Source organism: Podarcis muralis, chromosome 7 (assembly GCF_964188315.1).
Source record: "Podarcis muralis chromosome 7, rPodMur119.hap1.1, whole genome shotgun sequence".
Taxonomy (NCBI): Eukaryota; Metazoa; Chordata; class Lepidosauria; order Squamata; family Lacertidae; genus Podarcis; species Podarcis muralis.
The window spans coordinates 82842150-82858612 of NC_135661.1; the positions used below are offsets into that span (position 1 = coordinate 82842150).

Below are 16463 nucleotides of genomic sequence, written 5' to 3' on the forward strand. Positions count from 1 at the left end.
TTTTTCTGGCCCAGCCTTCGACTTCCTGCTTTCTAAGAATGGTTCTGCGTTGGGCAATTCCTGATCTCAGTCCTGGTTCTGATCTAGCCGGATCTCCTGCTTCTAATTTGTATCCCACTTCTTGTTATGATGGCTTCTGGCGCCTTGCGGAGTCACAGAAACTGAAGCTGGTTATAAAACAGGACCCGTGCTTTCTGCTTTAGGAGTTTTGATTCTCTTTGATGTCCCCAGAAAAACGGCCTGAGGCCCTGTTGGCGGAAGCTTGACGCTGACATTTGGCTTGGAGGGAGACCATATTCAAATCATTTATATATATATATTTTCTTTTACAGATGAACTGCCGCAGCCCCAGCCAGGTAAGAACAGTGCATAACACTCTACCCGCGACCTACAGAAATGATTTGGGATTTTGGGATGGGCAGCATCGGGGAATGAGAGGCGGTGCCGTTTCCTTCTAGAACATTCCAGAGAACACTTTGTTCTGGAAATCTGCTTTCCTTCTTTCTTTCTTTTGGTGTTGGCTATTTGATTATATCTTGTTTTGTTTTGGCTTCTCTCTCGCGATAATAAGAATAAATTAAAACTTTGTTTTCCAAAAGTTCCCCAGTGTAGGCAATACCTCGTGACCAGGCGAGAGGGCGACATTGCTCTCCTTTTTCAAAATGGCTCCTCTAGGAGGAGAAGGAGCTGCAAGGGTTTTTGTGTTTTGTGACTATTGGCAGGGAGGAAGATGGGGACGTGGGGAAGGCTGCATATTTGCCTTCCACCCGCCTTCCCATTTTGATTAGGATATTTTCAATTTTTGTGACAGAGACACACCTGCTTTGGCTGCATGAAACATATGAACAAAAGGATTGGAAAGGACCAAGCAGATAGTGCAGGGGATTCCTAAACACACTAAAAGTTCAGATCCAACTGGGATTTTTATTGAACTTGGTTACAATTTGTTTTCATGGAAATTTTATATTGAACTTTCGCCGGAAGATTCTCAAGGCCAAGTTTGACTGACAGAATCGCACACTCCTCCAAGACTGTGAACTGGATTAAGATTTTGGGATGTGGGGCAGTTGTTTTCAAACGTCACAGCCTGAAGTGGTGTAGGAAGCGTTGGTTTCTAACAGGGTGGATTTTATTTAAATCACTAGTCAGTAAGACTTGATTTAAATCATTATTATTTTTTTACAGAAAGACTCATTCTTGCTGGTATAATCTTAATATTTACAACCAGATGAAGGTTTCGTTTTTGGAATAATAAATTTTCAGAGTAGTTTTTATAGTTATATCAAAAATTCCTGATTTGGTTATACTTTTAGAAATACATTGACAGATAATTATGAAATTATTGTGAGGTTTAATAAGTTAGTTGTTTATATTTGGACAACCTTTCTGCTGTACTTTATTGGAAGGAGAAAAATCATTTCCTTAATAACAATTTAAACAATTTTCTTAACTAAAATAATAACATTATACAGTGGTGCCTCGCAAGACAAAATTAATCCGTTCCGCGAGTCTCTTCGTCTTGCGGTTTTTTCGTCTTGCGAAGCACAGCTATTAACGGCTTAGCGGCTATTAACGGCTTAGCGGCTTTAAGAAAAAGGAAACAAACTCGCAAGAACTCGCAAGACCTTTCGTCTTGCGAAGCAAGCCCATAGGGAAATTCGTCTTGCGGAACGACTCAAAAAACGGAAAACCCTTTTGTCTAGCGAGTTTTTCGTCTTGCGAGGCATTCGTCTTGCGGGGCACCACTGTAGCATATGAATCCATGTTTGTTAACTGATGTTTGTTAACTGACGATTTAAAAACACAAAACAAAAAAAAACCTTAGACTGAGTTTTAGCACACATGAAAAACTTAAATCCTGATGAATAGCCTTTGGACTATAATGTAACAAATAGGAAACTATCTTTAGAAAGATTTTTCCTCCAAAAGCATTTTATTTTAAAAATCCAATTTAAATTTAAAAAAAGATTTTTCCTCCAAAAGCATTTTATTTTAAAAATCCAATTTAAATTTTAAAAAATCCAATTCAAATTTTTTAAATATCTGATTTTTTTAAAAAAAAATCATTGATTTTTATCCACCCTGGTTTCTAAGGAGAACTTGTCTGGCTGCCAAAAAACTAGAAGATCCCCTCATCTTCCCCTCAGCATTGTACTTAGTCCCAGATTCGGTCGATGGATTCTCTCCTCTCTTCTTCCAGTTTAAACAGTAACAGGGGCTGCCTGCTCACCGCACACTTAAAGCACATTGCCCTCCACTCCAAAGAATCCTGGGAAATGTAGTTTGTTTCGGGTGCTTGCAGTAAACTACAATTCCCAGGATTCTCTGGGGAAAACGTAGGTGCTTTAAATGTATGTCGTGTGCACAGCCAAGGCAGGGAAAGGTGTGTGGGAATGTTCAGGGAGGCAGGAGAGGATATGTTGTTGTTGTTTAGTCGTTTAGTCGTGTCCGACTCTTCGTGACCCCATGGACCAGAGCACGCCAGGCACTTCTGTCTTCCACTGCCTCCTGCAGTTTGGTCAGACTCATGTTTGTAGCTTCGAGAACACTATCCAACCATCTCGTCCTCTGTCGTCCCCTTCTCCTTGTGCCCTCCATCTTTCCCAACATCAGGGTCTTTTCCAGGGAGTCTTCTCTTCTCATGAGGTGGCCAAAGTCTTGGAGCCTCAGCTTCACGATCTGTCCTTCCAGTGAGCACTCAGGGCTGATTTCCTTCAGAATGGAGAGGTTTGATCTTCTTGCAGTCCGTGGGACTCTCAAGAGTCTCCTCCAGCACCATAATTCAAAAGCATCAATTCTTTGGCGATCAGCCTTCTTTATGGTCCAGCTTTCACTTCCATACATCACTAAGGAGAGGATATATTGTTTATTAATATCCTTCCTAACTTGCGCTAGCCAGTTCCTTTACTTAGCAGAGTTTTACATTCCCCTTTTAACGCACAGCGGGTAGCTGGTTGCGGCTTGTGTAAGCCTCTCAATACCATACAATTCAGTATTGAATTGTATGTTTCTGGTAAGTTCCCTTTTTATCCCTCTTAAAAGAATAAACACACGACAATCTTATTGAGAGTCAGTAAAAGAGGTTTACTCACAGCGCCATCAGTTCACAGTTGGATCCCTGAAGGCAGACTTAGTTACAAAGTATGTGGAGCGATCCCATATGGGGATAATCCCAGTGTCTTCTGTTGGCTGGAAGCCACCAGAGCATGTCTAGTTAAAAACTGCTCCAATGATGGAAGAAGTCAAAGAGAGAAGAGAGAGTGCTGTGTGCCTTGTCCTTTTGTTACCTGGACAGGTAAGGTCACACCCACCTGTAGTCACATGCAAAGGAAGTGTGCTCATCCAGGAGGAAACAGGAAGTTTTCGACTGGCTGGACCAAACATTCCCCCGCATGTCCACTCTAGGAAAACAAGGAAAGTTGAACTTGACTGCTACTTATGTATCACATTCCACAAGGTGATGCGCTGGATGGGCAACCAGAATGGCTCCTCCCATTGACCCTTACTCCTTTTCCTTTCTCCGTAGTAGAAACCACCGCCCCTGCCTTCTCCTGGCACTGGTGGTACGTGGTAATTGCCATAGCCACGGCCGCTGCCGCCGCCGCCTTCATAATCATCTTCTTGGCACGGATGAGGAGGAAGGAAACCCGCTATGGGTAAGTGGAGAACGGACACCTGCCATGGATGCTTTCATTGGGATTCCTGCATTGCAGAGGGTTGGACTAGATGACCACTGAGGGCCCCATCTCACCTTTCTGTGATTCTGTGACACTGGTTCTGGTAGCTTCTCCTCTTTCACTGTCTGTTTCTTTCCTCCTGCCCATTCTGCAGGGAAGCATTTGAACCCAGCATGGAGCAGGGAGAGCTGGTGGTCCACTACCGAGTCCGCAAATCCTATAGCCGCCGGACCACTGAAGCCACTTGTGAGTGTCATGGAAGGAGTGAGTCCGCCTTTCCCAACTACCCAGCATGCATTGCGCCCAAGCCTTGTTGTCCAGGATCCAACAAGGAATGCTCCCACCTCCACCACAGTTGTAGGTTATTCCCAATATACAGATATCGTCCAATGCTTTTTTATCGGCAGACATCAGCTATTGTCTCCTTAATTTGGTGGTCCCACCTGCCTTCTTCTCGTCTTTTGCCTCAGTCATGGCCGCTGCTCCTTCCAGGCTCCTTAACACGGGGCGCTTTGGCCCTGCAACAGTTTGATCTTCAAACCTGCTCTCGACAATATTTGGAGAAGCAGGACAGAGACATTATTGGCCATTATTATTTCTGGGTTGAGCCCAATATTCCTGCCTCCCTGGTCCCACTGTCGCTCCCAGGGCCTGCCCAAGTCCTTTTGCTGCGTCCTGATGACACCCATGCCACTACTGTGACTGCTACAAATCCCGCCTCTCCTGCCCGTACCGTAACCCCTGCGCTGCCACAGTGTCATGGGTGAAAATCCAGCAGGGCTGGCGATGGAGAGGATGATGAGGCGGTCAGATTTGCTGCCTGAGGCAAATGGCTTCACCTCGCCTCACTGAAGGGCCGCTCTAAAAGTGAGCTCAGGTAGGGAGTGTCGGTGGGTTTGAATGAAAAACAGGTCTGCTGAGAAAGAAGAGGAAGGTATCTGCATACTCGGGAGAATGCCAAGGTTTACAAAATACGAAAGATTTAACGGGCCCAAAACAGCCCAGTGAAGATGCTTTGTGTGTTCGGTAACCACAGAATGGAACGTCTCCACTGGAAAAGAAAACTTAGACACCTGGCCAAGGGGAAGGGGAGAGCAAGAAGGGATGGCCTTTCTGGTTTGGAAAACTCTTGTTTTGCTGGCTCGGAAGTGAGAGGAATGACCTGAGCTGAAAGAGCTTAAATAGGGCTCCTGGAGAATCAGAAAATTAGGCTGGAAGCCACACAGGACCTGGTGAAATGCTCTCAGCAACAGCAGGAGATGAAAAGGGCTGGTTTATCTTGGCTGGCCTACCTTGGCTGGCCTACTGGTTGAGGTTTCTTTGAAAGCTTGAAGGACCCTGGCTCTTGTTCTTCGAGGGGCCAAACAACTAACCACCCCAGCCCTTCTCCAACTACATTTAGAAATCAGGCCGCCTTCCCTATCCTCCCCCTGTTTAAACCCCACATCTTGGTCTGTGACAGAGACCTGGAGGTGTGGGCCCCGTGATGGCCGTGTGCATAATGTGCTGTGACCTTCTCTCTCTTTTTTCCTTTTCTTGTGACAGTGAACAGCCTGGGCATTAGTGAGGAGCTGAAAGAGAAGCTGCGAGACGTCATGATAGATCGCCACAAGGTGGCCCTGGGGAAAACCCTCGGTGAAGGTACATTAACCTGGTCAACTGGCACTTTTCCCAAGATGGAGGCTTCTCCTGAGTGAGGCGTGGGTGGGGAGAGACACCAGGCCAAGTGGGATCCGATTGGAATGGTTAACAACAAGCCAAGGGCCATAGGCAGCCAACCAGAGCCAACAATCACCTGAGTGATGACTATGTGGCTGCCATTTTGAACACTACTTGCCCTTAGGCCAGGGGTTGGCAAAGTTTACCTTGCCTGAGCCGGTTCACTCCAGCGGAGATCGCCCTGTGGGCCAGATCGTGTCTGCGCAGGCGTGATTTCTGGCGTCTGCGCCGATGTGATTTCCGGTGTTTGCACATGCGCAGACGCGATTTCCGGCCCGGAGGAAGCGAGTCCCTGCTCCGCGCTGTGCCGGTTCAGCACAGTGCGCGGGGACTCACTAAGTGGGTGGCTGTGCTGGTCCCGTGGGTTAACCGTGAGGCGAGGTCCGAGTCCAGTCCGAGGTCGAGGGTGCAGTATGGAGGCAGTCCGTCAAAGCTGAAGCTGGGTCCAAGGCAAGGAGTCGGGTGAGGTCAGGAGCTCCGGCAGGACGGGGTGCAGGCAGGAACTGGCTTCCAACAATGTTGCTCCTGCAACCTGGGACTGGGCTGGCTGGCTTTTATCTGCCCCAAGGCATCGGGCGGCCCCAGTCCACAGGTGACTCGCCTCTCCTGGCCTGGAGGCGAGCACTCCTCCTGCGGGAACTTAGTTCCCTCCGCCTCTCTGCCCTGAGCCTCTGCAGCTCAGGAGAGGCTGGAGGGTTACCGGACCCAGAGGCAACCTCAGCTTCCCCTGACGGGGCTGAGTGTGGAGCACCTGCAGGCAATGGGTCCTCCATCCCCTCAGGAGCCAGAGCAGACTCAGCTGGTGCCTGCACCTGAGGATCCAGCACAGGTGAGGACCCTTCAGGCTCAAGCCCCAGCCCCGGCTCAGCTGGTTCTGGAGGCGGGGAATCCTGTGCAGGCTGGGATTCCTCAGGTTCAGCCTCCAAGTCCGAATCACAGTGGCTCAGTTCGGGGGTGACTCATGGGCCATTTAAATGACACCTGTGGGCCGCTTGTGGCTCATGGGCCTCAGGTTGCTGACCCCTGCCTTAGGCCTTTCTTTTCTCAGCAGCTTAGTTTCCAGGCCAAGGCAGGCCTGAGATGACCACTTTCTCCTTCACAAATGCACACAGATGTGTCTGGAGACTACAGCATTAGGGACTTTCTGATTTAGAGAAAGAGCCAGGGAGGGGCAACAGGATTTATTTTTCTCTGGCTGCCTCCATTGAACAGCTCTTGGACCTTTTGGACATTAATTGGTAGACAGGTACGGGACTTACACATGGCACAAATAACAAAGCTGCAGATCAAACTTTTTCCAAAACGAAGTATGCTTTCACTTACAAGTTTTAGTAAGGCAGCACATTAAATAATTCTTGGGAAATTAATTTTAGAAAGCAAGCTAATTTTACAGTTTGTGTAGTTACCGATAAAAGCAAATAGAAAACAGAGATAAATGCAAACAGCTATGCTAATTCTAATCTGTCTCCCTAACCAGACCGTTAATTATCCATTTGCACCCTTCACCTCAGCTTCTAGGTCCCTTTTGGAGTCTTTTCCTTTCAGCTGCAATGCCCACTGTGCTCTCCTAACATTTCCTGCATTCCTAAAGTGTTTCATCTCTTTTTCTTTCTTTCCGCGCTCCAGCTCCAAACTCCACAACTCCACAACTTCTACTTCTCCAATAAACTATGCTGTTTTCTAGCTTGTGTACAGTATTTTCATTTCCCTTTCCAACCTTTAAGCCAGTCTGAAGGAAAAGAGAATTCCGATTAATTTTCTATTTCCCTTTGAGTGCCAGATTCCTAGGCTGAACTTTTGACCCTTCTGTGCAAAACATTGCCTTGTACTTTTGACCCTCAAACATTTCACTATTCTGTGCAAGAGAGCTTCTAAAACGAAAAACAATTTTATATCAACCAGCTGAATACAAAATAGCAGGACGCTTTCAGGGGAGGAGAGGGTCAAAAGTATCCTGTTCCCATCCTGTTGGTGTTAGCACTCCAATTTAGAGGGAAAGGATGTGTGTTATGGCCCTAGACTAGGACTTAGGGGCTTATAAACCACTGAACTTCTTGGACTTGCTGATTAGAAGATCGGCGGTTCAAATCCACGCAACGGGGTGAGCTCCCATTGCTCTGTCCCAGCTTCTGCCAACCTAGCAGTTTGAAAACACACCAGTGCAAGTAGATAAATAGGTACCACTGTGGCGGGAAGGTAAACAGCGTTTCCATGCGCCCTGGCACTCATCACAGTGTCCCATTGCGCCAGAAGCGGTTTAGTCATGCTGGCCACATGACCCGGAAAGCTGTCTGTGGACAAACGCCAGCTCCCTCGACCTGAAAAGTGAGATGAACACCACAGCCCATAGTTGCCTTTGACTGGACTTAATTGTTCAAGGGTACTCTACCTTTACAGTTAACTTTCCTCTGCTCTTTTCAAGTATGGTCCGTCCTTTAAAGCTCAGTTTCCAAGCACCTTCCTTTTTGCTCCAGATACTTCCCTGCAAAAACCCGCTCTTTAAAGCTCAATTGGAGCAAACGTCAATCTGCAGAAAACCCAAACTGAGGTTTGCTCCAATTCAGCTTTATGGAGCAGGTTTTCACAGGGAAATTTCCGGGCCAAAAAAATAAACAACGCTCAGATGCAGAGTGTTAAAGCATGGACCTCTACCTGGAAAGAGCGAGGGATAAAGTAAATGTGGATAAGTCCTTATTGGTGGCACAGAGCTCTGGCAACTGGAGCTTAGAGCTTAGGCGGTGAAGGTCCTGTGTGAGTGCCTGGAGGCGGTTGGAGGATGGATGGCGGCTAACAGACTGAGGTTGAATCCTGACAAGACAGAAGTACTGTTTTTGGGGGACAGGGAGCGGGTTGGTGTGGGGGATTCCCTGGTCTTGAATGGGGTAACTGTGCCCCTAAAGGACCAGGTGCGTAGCCTGGGAGTCATTTTGGACTCACAGCTGTCCATGGAGGCGCAGGTTAACTCTGTGTCCAGGGCAGCTGTCTACCAGCTCCACCTGGTACGCAGGCTAAGACCCTACCTACCCGCGAACTGTCTCGCCAGAGTGGTGCATGCTCTAGTTATCTCACGCTTGGACTACTGCAATGCGCTCTACGTGGGGCTACCTTTGAAGGTGACCCGGAAACTGCAATTAATCCAGAATGCGGCAGCTAGACTGGTGACTGGGAGTGGCCGCCGGGACCATATAACACCGGTTCTGAGAGACCTGCATTGGCTCCCAGTACGTTTCCGAGCACGATTCAAAGTGTTGGTGCTGACCTTTAAAGCCCTAAACGGCCTCGGTCCTGTATATCTGAAGGAGCGTCTCCACCCCCATCATTCTGCCCGGACACTGAGATCCAGCGCCGAGGGCCTTCTGGCGGTTCCCTCACTGCGAGAAGTGAGGCTACAGGGAACCAGACAGAGGGCCTTCTCAGTAGTGGCGCCCGCCCTGTGGAACGCCCTCCCATTAGATGTCAAAGAGATAAATAATTACCTGATATTCAGAAGACATCTTAAGGCAGCCCTGTTCAGGGAAGTTTTTAATATGTAACGCTGTACTGTTTTTAACACTGATTGGGAGCCGCCCAGAGTGGCTGGGGAAACTCAGCCAGATGGGCGGGGTATAAATAATAAATTATTATTATTATTATTATTATTAGAGGAGATGGATCCATGTCCCAGTCTGTCCCATGTGGATCTGCAGGCACCAGATCCTGCCTCTTCTCCCTTCAGCCTCAAGGAGATACTTCTGCTGCTCTACTAGGGTTTCTGAAACTTGGGTCTCCAGCTGTTGTTGGACTCCAATCACCCCTAGCTAGCAGGGCCAGTGGTGATGATGGGAATTGTAGTCCTAAAACAGCTAGAGACCCAAGTTTGGGAAACCCTGTGCCAGACTCTGGTAGCCAATCAAAGGCTACTCAGGGGATCAAGAGAGCTTTCAGGGCAGATCCTTTCAACTGGAAATCCTGTTACCTTGAAGGAGCCAGCCAGAGGTACTAGCTGGTCAAGTGGCTGCTTTCATGGGGTCAGGGACTACTTAACTATGTAACAAAACCCAGCCGGTTGCCCCAGGACTTTGTGGCTTAAGAGTGCTCTCTGTGGTCCTGAAACCTTTTGAAGTGCTGGCTTTTGCCTTGCCTTACCCCTGCCATCCTGTCTTGTCTGCCTGCCTGGGGAATCAGGAACGACTGAGGTGTCCTTGCTCTTTTTGGGGGGTGCATCTCCACAGATCGTGACACTATGCACAGTTGCACACATGTCCACCTGAGGAACAAATCACTGGTGTGTGGGCTGGGAGGTGGAACTTCAGACGAGGAGGGGAAAGTTGGGAAAGTTTGAGAAAAGCTGGGAAAGGCCCCAGATTTCATGGAAAAGGTAAGGCCTGAACAAAATAAGAATTGAGAGATGACACATCCCACAAACCTAAGAGAAGCAAAGAATTGGAACCGCCTCAGAAATGGACTTCCTGTTTCTGATGTCTCTTTCTTCGGAAGTCTGAGAACCCAGCTCAGGAGACATGTTCTGTATATATAAGAATATGTTAACCCATAAGGCACAACCTTAAAAAAAAAATGAAAGTAACACAAATTTTGAAAAAGCCTTTACCAGGCAAAATAAAGGTCCATATCCCAGTGACTTATCTAGTAATAATTTGAAATTCTATGCGTTTACTGGGAACGTTCAATGATTCTATGCCCACCACTGGAATTTCTCATAGAATACAAGGACGCTTTGAATTCGTTGCTTCCTAAACTCGTTTCTTTAGAGCAGGAAATAAAAGCTTTGGGTCTCAAACAGGAATTGGAAGGCAGGGCGATGTAGGGGAAGCGAAGCAGAAATTCATCTGAGCTCCGGAACCTGTTTCCCAATTCCAAATCACATGATATGAAAACAGTTACCAGGACTATCGTTAGGAGTTGTTGTCGTTTTTTATCACTGGATAACCCTGGAAGATTCTCACTCAGCTAGGACAATGGGGGGGGGGATTCTTCTTGGTCGAAGGACAAAGGAAATCAACTGCCGCATGAGGGACAAGGACAAACTCCCTTGTTTCCTTTCCTGATTAAACATCAAGGCCTTGTTTTCTAACGCAGTCAGGATAATCAGTAACATATAACATCAAGTGCAGGACGAACAGCCCAGAAGCGCTTCGGCCCAGTTTTCTTGCTGCAGAAACGCCGAAGGACGGAGGGCTGTTTTGCTCATTTGGGTCGGAGGACTGGCAAAGTTTCTGCCTCCGCTCCGCAAAAAAGTTTCCTCGAAGCGCAGCTGGGATTAGTTTGGAAGCATATGGAAAGCAGAGATGGAAAGGCCCCTGGCTATGGCACATATGTTCCCCCTTGAACATTTCCACCCTGTGCCTCTCTCTTTTTTGTGGCTGCCCTTTTTCTGGAAACGGGGAGGGCGGGGACTTGACTTGCACAGCCTCAGAGGAAGCAGGCTTAACACAGAGCCAGGCCGCTGGTCCATCTCACTCAGCATTGTCTGCTCAGACCGGCAGCAGCTCATCGGCATTTCAAGCGGGATTTAACCTGGGACCTTCTGCTTGAAAAGCAGATGCTTAATAATAATAATAATAATAATAATATATTATTTATACCCCGCCTATCTGGCTCCTGAAGGAGCGTCTCCACCCCCATCGTTCAGCCCAGACACTGAGATCCAGCGCTGAGGGCCTTCTGGAGGTTCCCTCATTGCGAGAAGTGAGGCTACAGGGAACCAGACAGAGGGCCTTCTCGGTAGTGGCGCCCGCCCTGTGGAACGCCCTCCCATCAGATGTCAAAGAAATTAACAACTACCTGACATTCAGAAGACATCTTAAGGCAGCCCTGTTCAGGGAAGTTTTTAATATGTAACACTGTACTGTTTTTAACACTTGATTGGGAGCCTCCCAGAGTGGCTGGGGAAACTCAGCCAGATGGGCGGGGTATAAATAATAAATTATTATTATTATTATTATTATTATTATTATTATTATTATTATTATTATTATTGGTTTCCCCAGCCACTCTGGGCGGCTTCCAGCACATGGTAGCTGTCAACTTTCAGATTTGAAAATGAAGGATCAGCAGCCTCGAAAATAAGGGATCAGCAGCCTCACCTGTCCCGGGGACAGTCTACGGGATATCTAACAATCTGGGATAGCAGCGGGAAACGGCGCTGGAATAAGGGAATTTCCCACCCAAAAAAGAGAAGGTTGACAGCTATGTTCCAGCAAAATATTAAAATACAATAATTCATCAAATATTAAAAGCTTCCTTAAACAGGGCTGCCTTCAGATGTCTTCTAAAAGTCAGATAGTTGTTTATTTCTTTGACATCTGGTGGGGGGCATTCCACAGGGCAGGCGCCACTACCGAGAAGGCCCTCTGCCTGGTTCCCTGTAACTTGGCTTCTCGCAGCGAGGGAACCGCCAGAAGGCCCTCAGCACTGGACCTCAGTATCCGGGCTGAACAATGGGGATGGAGACGCTCCTTCAGGTATACAGGACCGAGGCCGTTTAGGGCTTTAAAGGTCAGCACCAACACTTTGAATTGTGCCCGGAAACGTACTGGGAGCCAATGTAGGTCTTTGAAGACCGGTGTTATGTGTTCTCAGCGGCCACTCCCAGTCACAAGTCTAGCTGCCACATTCTGGATTAGTTGAAGTTTCTGGGTCACCTCCAAAGGTAGCCCCACGTAGAGGCTCTACCCTTGGGCTGCAGCCCTTCCCCATAGCATCCCCCCAGAGAGTCCGAACATAAGAGCCCTGTTGGAACAGGACAAAGGCCCATCTGGTCCCACCACCTCATCTCACAGTGGCCCAACGGGAAGCCAATCGCATTCTCCCTACAAGCGGTTCTCAGCCGCAGCAGGCATCCAGAGGGCATTTTGCCTCCCAACACAAGTAGCAGATCACAGCCATAGCGGTTAGTTGCCGTCAATAGCCTTGTCCTCTTATGAGTCTGCCCAATCCACTTCTGAAGCCATCATATGTGCCAGGAAGCCCCTGAGATCCCAGCTCAGCAACTAATTTTCCTGGAGACACTTGGGGCTCCATCCAGACTTACAAAACACAGGTTTCCCACTTGTCCAACGCGTTCTAGGCATGAGTCCGAGCGGTTTTGCCCTTGCCCTGCAGCTTTCCCTAGGAAAACTCAATCTTTAGCAATAAATTGAAGCAAACGACAATCCGGGGGGGGGGGGGGGGAGGGAATGGTGCTTGCTCTGATCGGGTTTCTGCAGGGGAAAGCGACAGAGCAGGGGCAAGTCTGAATTAGCCTTCTGGCTAATTCTTAAAAACAGTTTACTGGCAAATTCTTACTTTTTCTAACTCCAGAAAATCCCTTTCTTATTTTTTATCCCTGAGTGTTGGATGCAGCCTGATGGCTGCCAGTTGCTAACCCTTACTTTAGATGTCTAGGTTATCCTATCTGAGGATGGGAGGTTCTAATGATCTTTCACCATCACAAGAACCTGTATTTTCTTCAGCTGTCCCTTATGCAAAGAAAAGAGAGGACATAACAGGATGCCGATTTGCATATGCCGATTTATACGTATAGATTAAGTTTCTGCCCTCTCTGGTTCATGGTTCTCTGCCTTTAAACCAGACACGGATAGGACACCCTTTCAAAAGAGAGCAGGAGTTCCCAAAGCAATGTTAATGTTATTTGTACATAAAATAAAATCAACCAGGGGGCTATGGGCAACATCAAGACAGGATCCTAAGCACAGAGATGACAAGAAGCAAATATTATTAGGAGCTAATAACTGAGAAAAGGCAGGGAGGGGAGGACAGGGGAGAGAAAGAGTTTGGCAGCCAGTTTTGGGGGGAATTAAGTAAAACAGTACATCCAGTTCTAGCATTCTGTGTTTCCCTTGGCAGCTGGGAATATAACTTTTCTCTAGCACAAAAATTTGCAGAGATCCATTCTTACAGGAAGACTTCCTGAGGCTCACAGCTTGACTTGATCTGCCCACAAAGCCCTAATCTCAAACCCTGCAAATGGGGGAGTGGGCTGGTATGGTCTTTCCCCAATGGAAGCAGGAAAGGCACTCTGCGCATGCTCAGAAGCGTTCTGCTGTTTGTTCTTGCTCCCCTTTTGCCTAGAAATGGATTACTAGCCCCCTAGTTCAAAGGCTGTTCTCCTCGCTTCCTTACCAATCATTGCATTCCCTCCTAATTCTGTTGCTAAATTTGGAGAACTGGGAGAGAGAGAGAGGGGATCACTGAGCGAATGTTTGCAGGCTACGAACCCTTTTAAAAACAACAACCCACAAATCTCATGTCTTACGCCTGTCCCTAGAACACCCCAGATATTTCATAAGGCAGCAGCCTGAGTGAGTCAGACACGGAAAGTCTGATCTGCTCCCGAAATGTCAGCCGTCGGCTCCTCCAAGAGTTCACGTGGCTTGCTGAAGCCCTTACATAGCTCATGTTCTTCTGCCTCGGGAGAAACAGGGGAAATGTATTTCCCACCTGCCTGCGTTTCCTATTCAGACAGAGGCCTCTGCTCCTGCCAGGGCAAAGCCCACACGACCCTTCTATAGAGCTGCATACCGTATTTTTCGCCCTATAGGACACACTTTCCCCCCTCCAAAAATGAAGGGGAAATGTGTGTGCGTCCTATGGGGCGAATGCAGGCTTTCGCTGAAGCCTGGAGAGCGAGGGGGGTCAGTGCGCACCGACCCCTCTTGCTCTCCAGGCTTCAGGAAGCTATCCGCAAGCCTGGGGAGCCCGTCGGAAGTTCCCGTCGGGGTCCCCAGGCTTGCGGATAGCAGCCTGTTCTGGGGGCTGGGGTCGGGGGAAGCTCAGGCTTCCCCCGCCCCAGCCCCGTGCCTGGGTGGGAAATATTTTTTTTTCTTTATTCCCCCCCCAAAAAAAAAACTAGGTGCGCCCTATGGGGTGAAAAATACGGTATTTTAGATCAAGCACCTCTTTTGCCATCTTGCAGCTTTTTGTTGGGGGGGGGGTGAAAGGTAGACTTTGCCTTCCCCCTGCCCATCCTCTGGCTTGCACCCTATACAAAAGAACTTGCTGGATCAAGAGCTCTCCCTGCTCTTCCTACTAGAAGTCTGGTACACTGCACCTGAACATGCAGGCTTCATTTTTTTTGCTGCTGGAGCTCTCTCCTCCACAAACCTTATCTGGCTTTCTAATTTAAAGCCATTTGCCACCACCAGCACATCTGGCAGCATCGCATCCCACATGTCAGTGATGTGCCGCGCTAATTATAACCCGAACCATGTAAACGCTGCCCGGTTTGAAAGGGGAGGCATGGTTACCAACGCTGTGTTTTCACTTATCTATAAATATTTGCGGTTTTGCTCCTATGGGTATTGGCTGCCGACTTCCCAACGGCGCGCAAATGGTTTTGGTGTTATCGGAACGTTCCCACCCACCCCCTGGATCTCCTTGTTCTTGGACACGAGAGCTACTCAGTACCTAATGTTTGGTCCACATCGTCTCTGGGTGTTTATATTTCCTACACGAAATCAGGACAGTGCAAAGTTGCTCGGCAGTTAAAAAGGAGCCTCCAGGGAAAAAAATCCAGGCCAACAAAAATGGTATACTAGCTGGCCTGACTAGATTAATCACAGGCAGCCTAAAAAGAAAAGAAGATTCACTGGGGAGAAATATATATATATATATGGGTATTTAAGTTTTGCTCAAAGTTCTGCTGAAATGAAACAACATGACTCAGTTAGGTCCATTCATTTCAATAGGTCTACTCTGAGTAAAATTTAATGGCACCCCCCCCCCTTCTCTGCCTGGTTACCTAGAAGCAGTTTTCTGTTCGCCGCAGGTGACCAGGTTGTTTCAAGCCTGGGTTAAAATCACAGGCATTTTCTCACATGAACGCCATTTGGGCTGATCTACTCCCAATTTCTACCTGGCATGATTTGGCATTTTCCTCTTCTTCTTTGTCTCTGCAGGGGAATTTGGCTCTGTCATGGAGGGGCAACTCAGCCAAGACGGAGCGGTCCTTAAGGTTGCCGTTAAGACCATGAAAAGTAAGTAGCAGTGGAGGTGGAGGGGGTGGTTTCATCCTGGTCACGCTGGGGCAGGTTGGGATTATACCAGCAATGGAGAAACATCACTCTGCACGTGCCCAGAGGCCTTCTCTCCTTTTCTTCTGCATTGAAAAAACAACAACGTAAATTGGGCCTGTTAAGTTGTGGGCGAACATATCAGACGACACAGCGATTCTTTAAACAGCTCTTCTTTATTCTGAGGCCAGAACTGAACTGAGCTGAAGGGCTCAGTCAGCCTGCTTATATAGAGCTCCAGTACCTTGTTACTGTAACAACTTTCTAAAACTATCCAATCACTGAACGTCACTTTCGATCCTTCATTTGCATAACTATCTACAGTATCCCCCTGCGGGCCAAGGGTGAGAACTTCAGTACATAACAGGGCCTGCTCACCCATGATAGAAACCTCTCCATACTCTCTGCCTTTTGCCTTTGAAAATTCTCACTATAAGGCAATTTCCTATGTTCCCTTGACCTGAATACCACCGCCAGACATGGCTGAGCACCCTTCATACGCTCAGAGGTGCTCTCATTCTTCGTTTCTGCTTCCAACGTTCTGCATAGACACCCAGGCGTGGAAAACAGTTTTCACTGCCTGACCCCCTGGCATGTTCTCAAAGCCCATCTCATGCCACCAACCTTACTTTTCCTCCTCACAGTTGCCATCTGCACCCGCAGCGAGATGGAGGATTTCCTCAGCGAAGCTGTCTGCATGAAGGACTTTGACCACCCTAATGTCATGAAACTGATTGGTGAGCTATGTGTGCGCATGTGCCACTTCTTAGCCACGGCACGTGAAGAGTTAATACTTTCAGCGGTGGGGGGGGGGAGAACTTATGAGTTACCCCCACTCACCCTCTCCGCTATCATTACCCCTAAGTTCCTCCAGGTTGTGTGTGGTACTTGTTAAGTTGTGGGTGAACATATCAGACGACACAGCGATTCTTCAAACAGCTCTTGTTTATTCACAGGCCAGGACAGAACTGAACTGAAGGGTTCAGTCAGCCTGCTTATATAGAGCTCCAGTACAATGTAACTGTAACAATTTTCTAAAACTGTCCAATCACTGAAC

The 16463-nt window shown here is 47.9% G+C and overlaps 1 protein-coding gene across 3 annotated transcripts in view; it reads left to right on the forward strand.

The window, feature by feature from the left end:
- AXL (AXL receptor tyrosine kinase) overlaps positions 1–16463 on the forward strand; it is a 77943-nt gene that overhangs the window by 49232 nt on the left and 12248 nt on the right. The window contains exons 10-15 of one of the 3 annotated variants that reach the window (XM_077932264.1): positions 333–356; positions 3530–3656; positions 3832–3941; positions 5223–5318; positions 15293–15370; positions 16051–16143. In XM_077932264.1, the coding sequence (XP_077788390.1) occupies positions 333–356; positions 3530–3656; positions 3832–3941; positions 5223–5318; positions 15293–15370; positions 16051–16143 (528 nt within the window). Of the gene's footprint in view, positions 1–332; positions 357–3526; positions 3657–3831; positions 3942–5222; positions 5319–15292; positions 15371–16050; positions 16144–16463 lie in introns of all 3 variants that reach the window. The other 2 variants (XM_028742192.2, XM_077932265.1) reach the window with 2 other exon arrangements.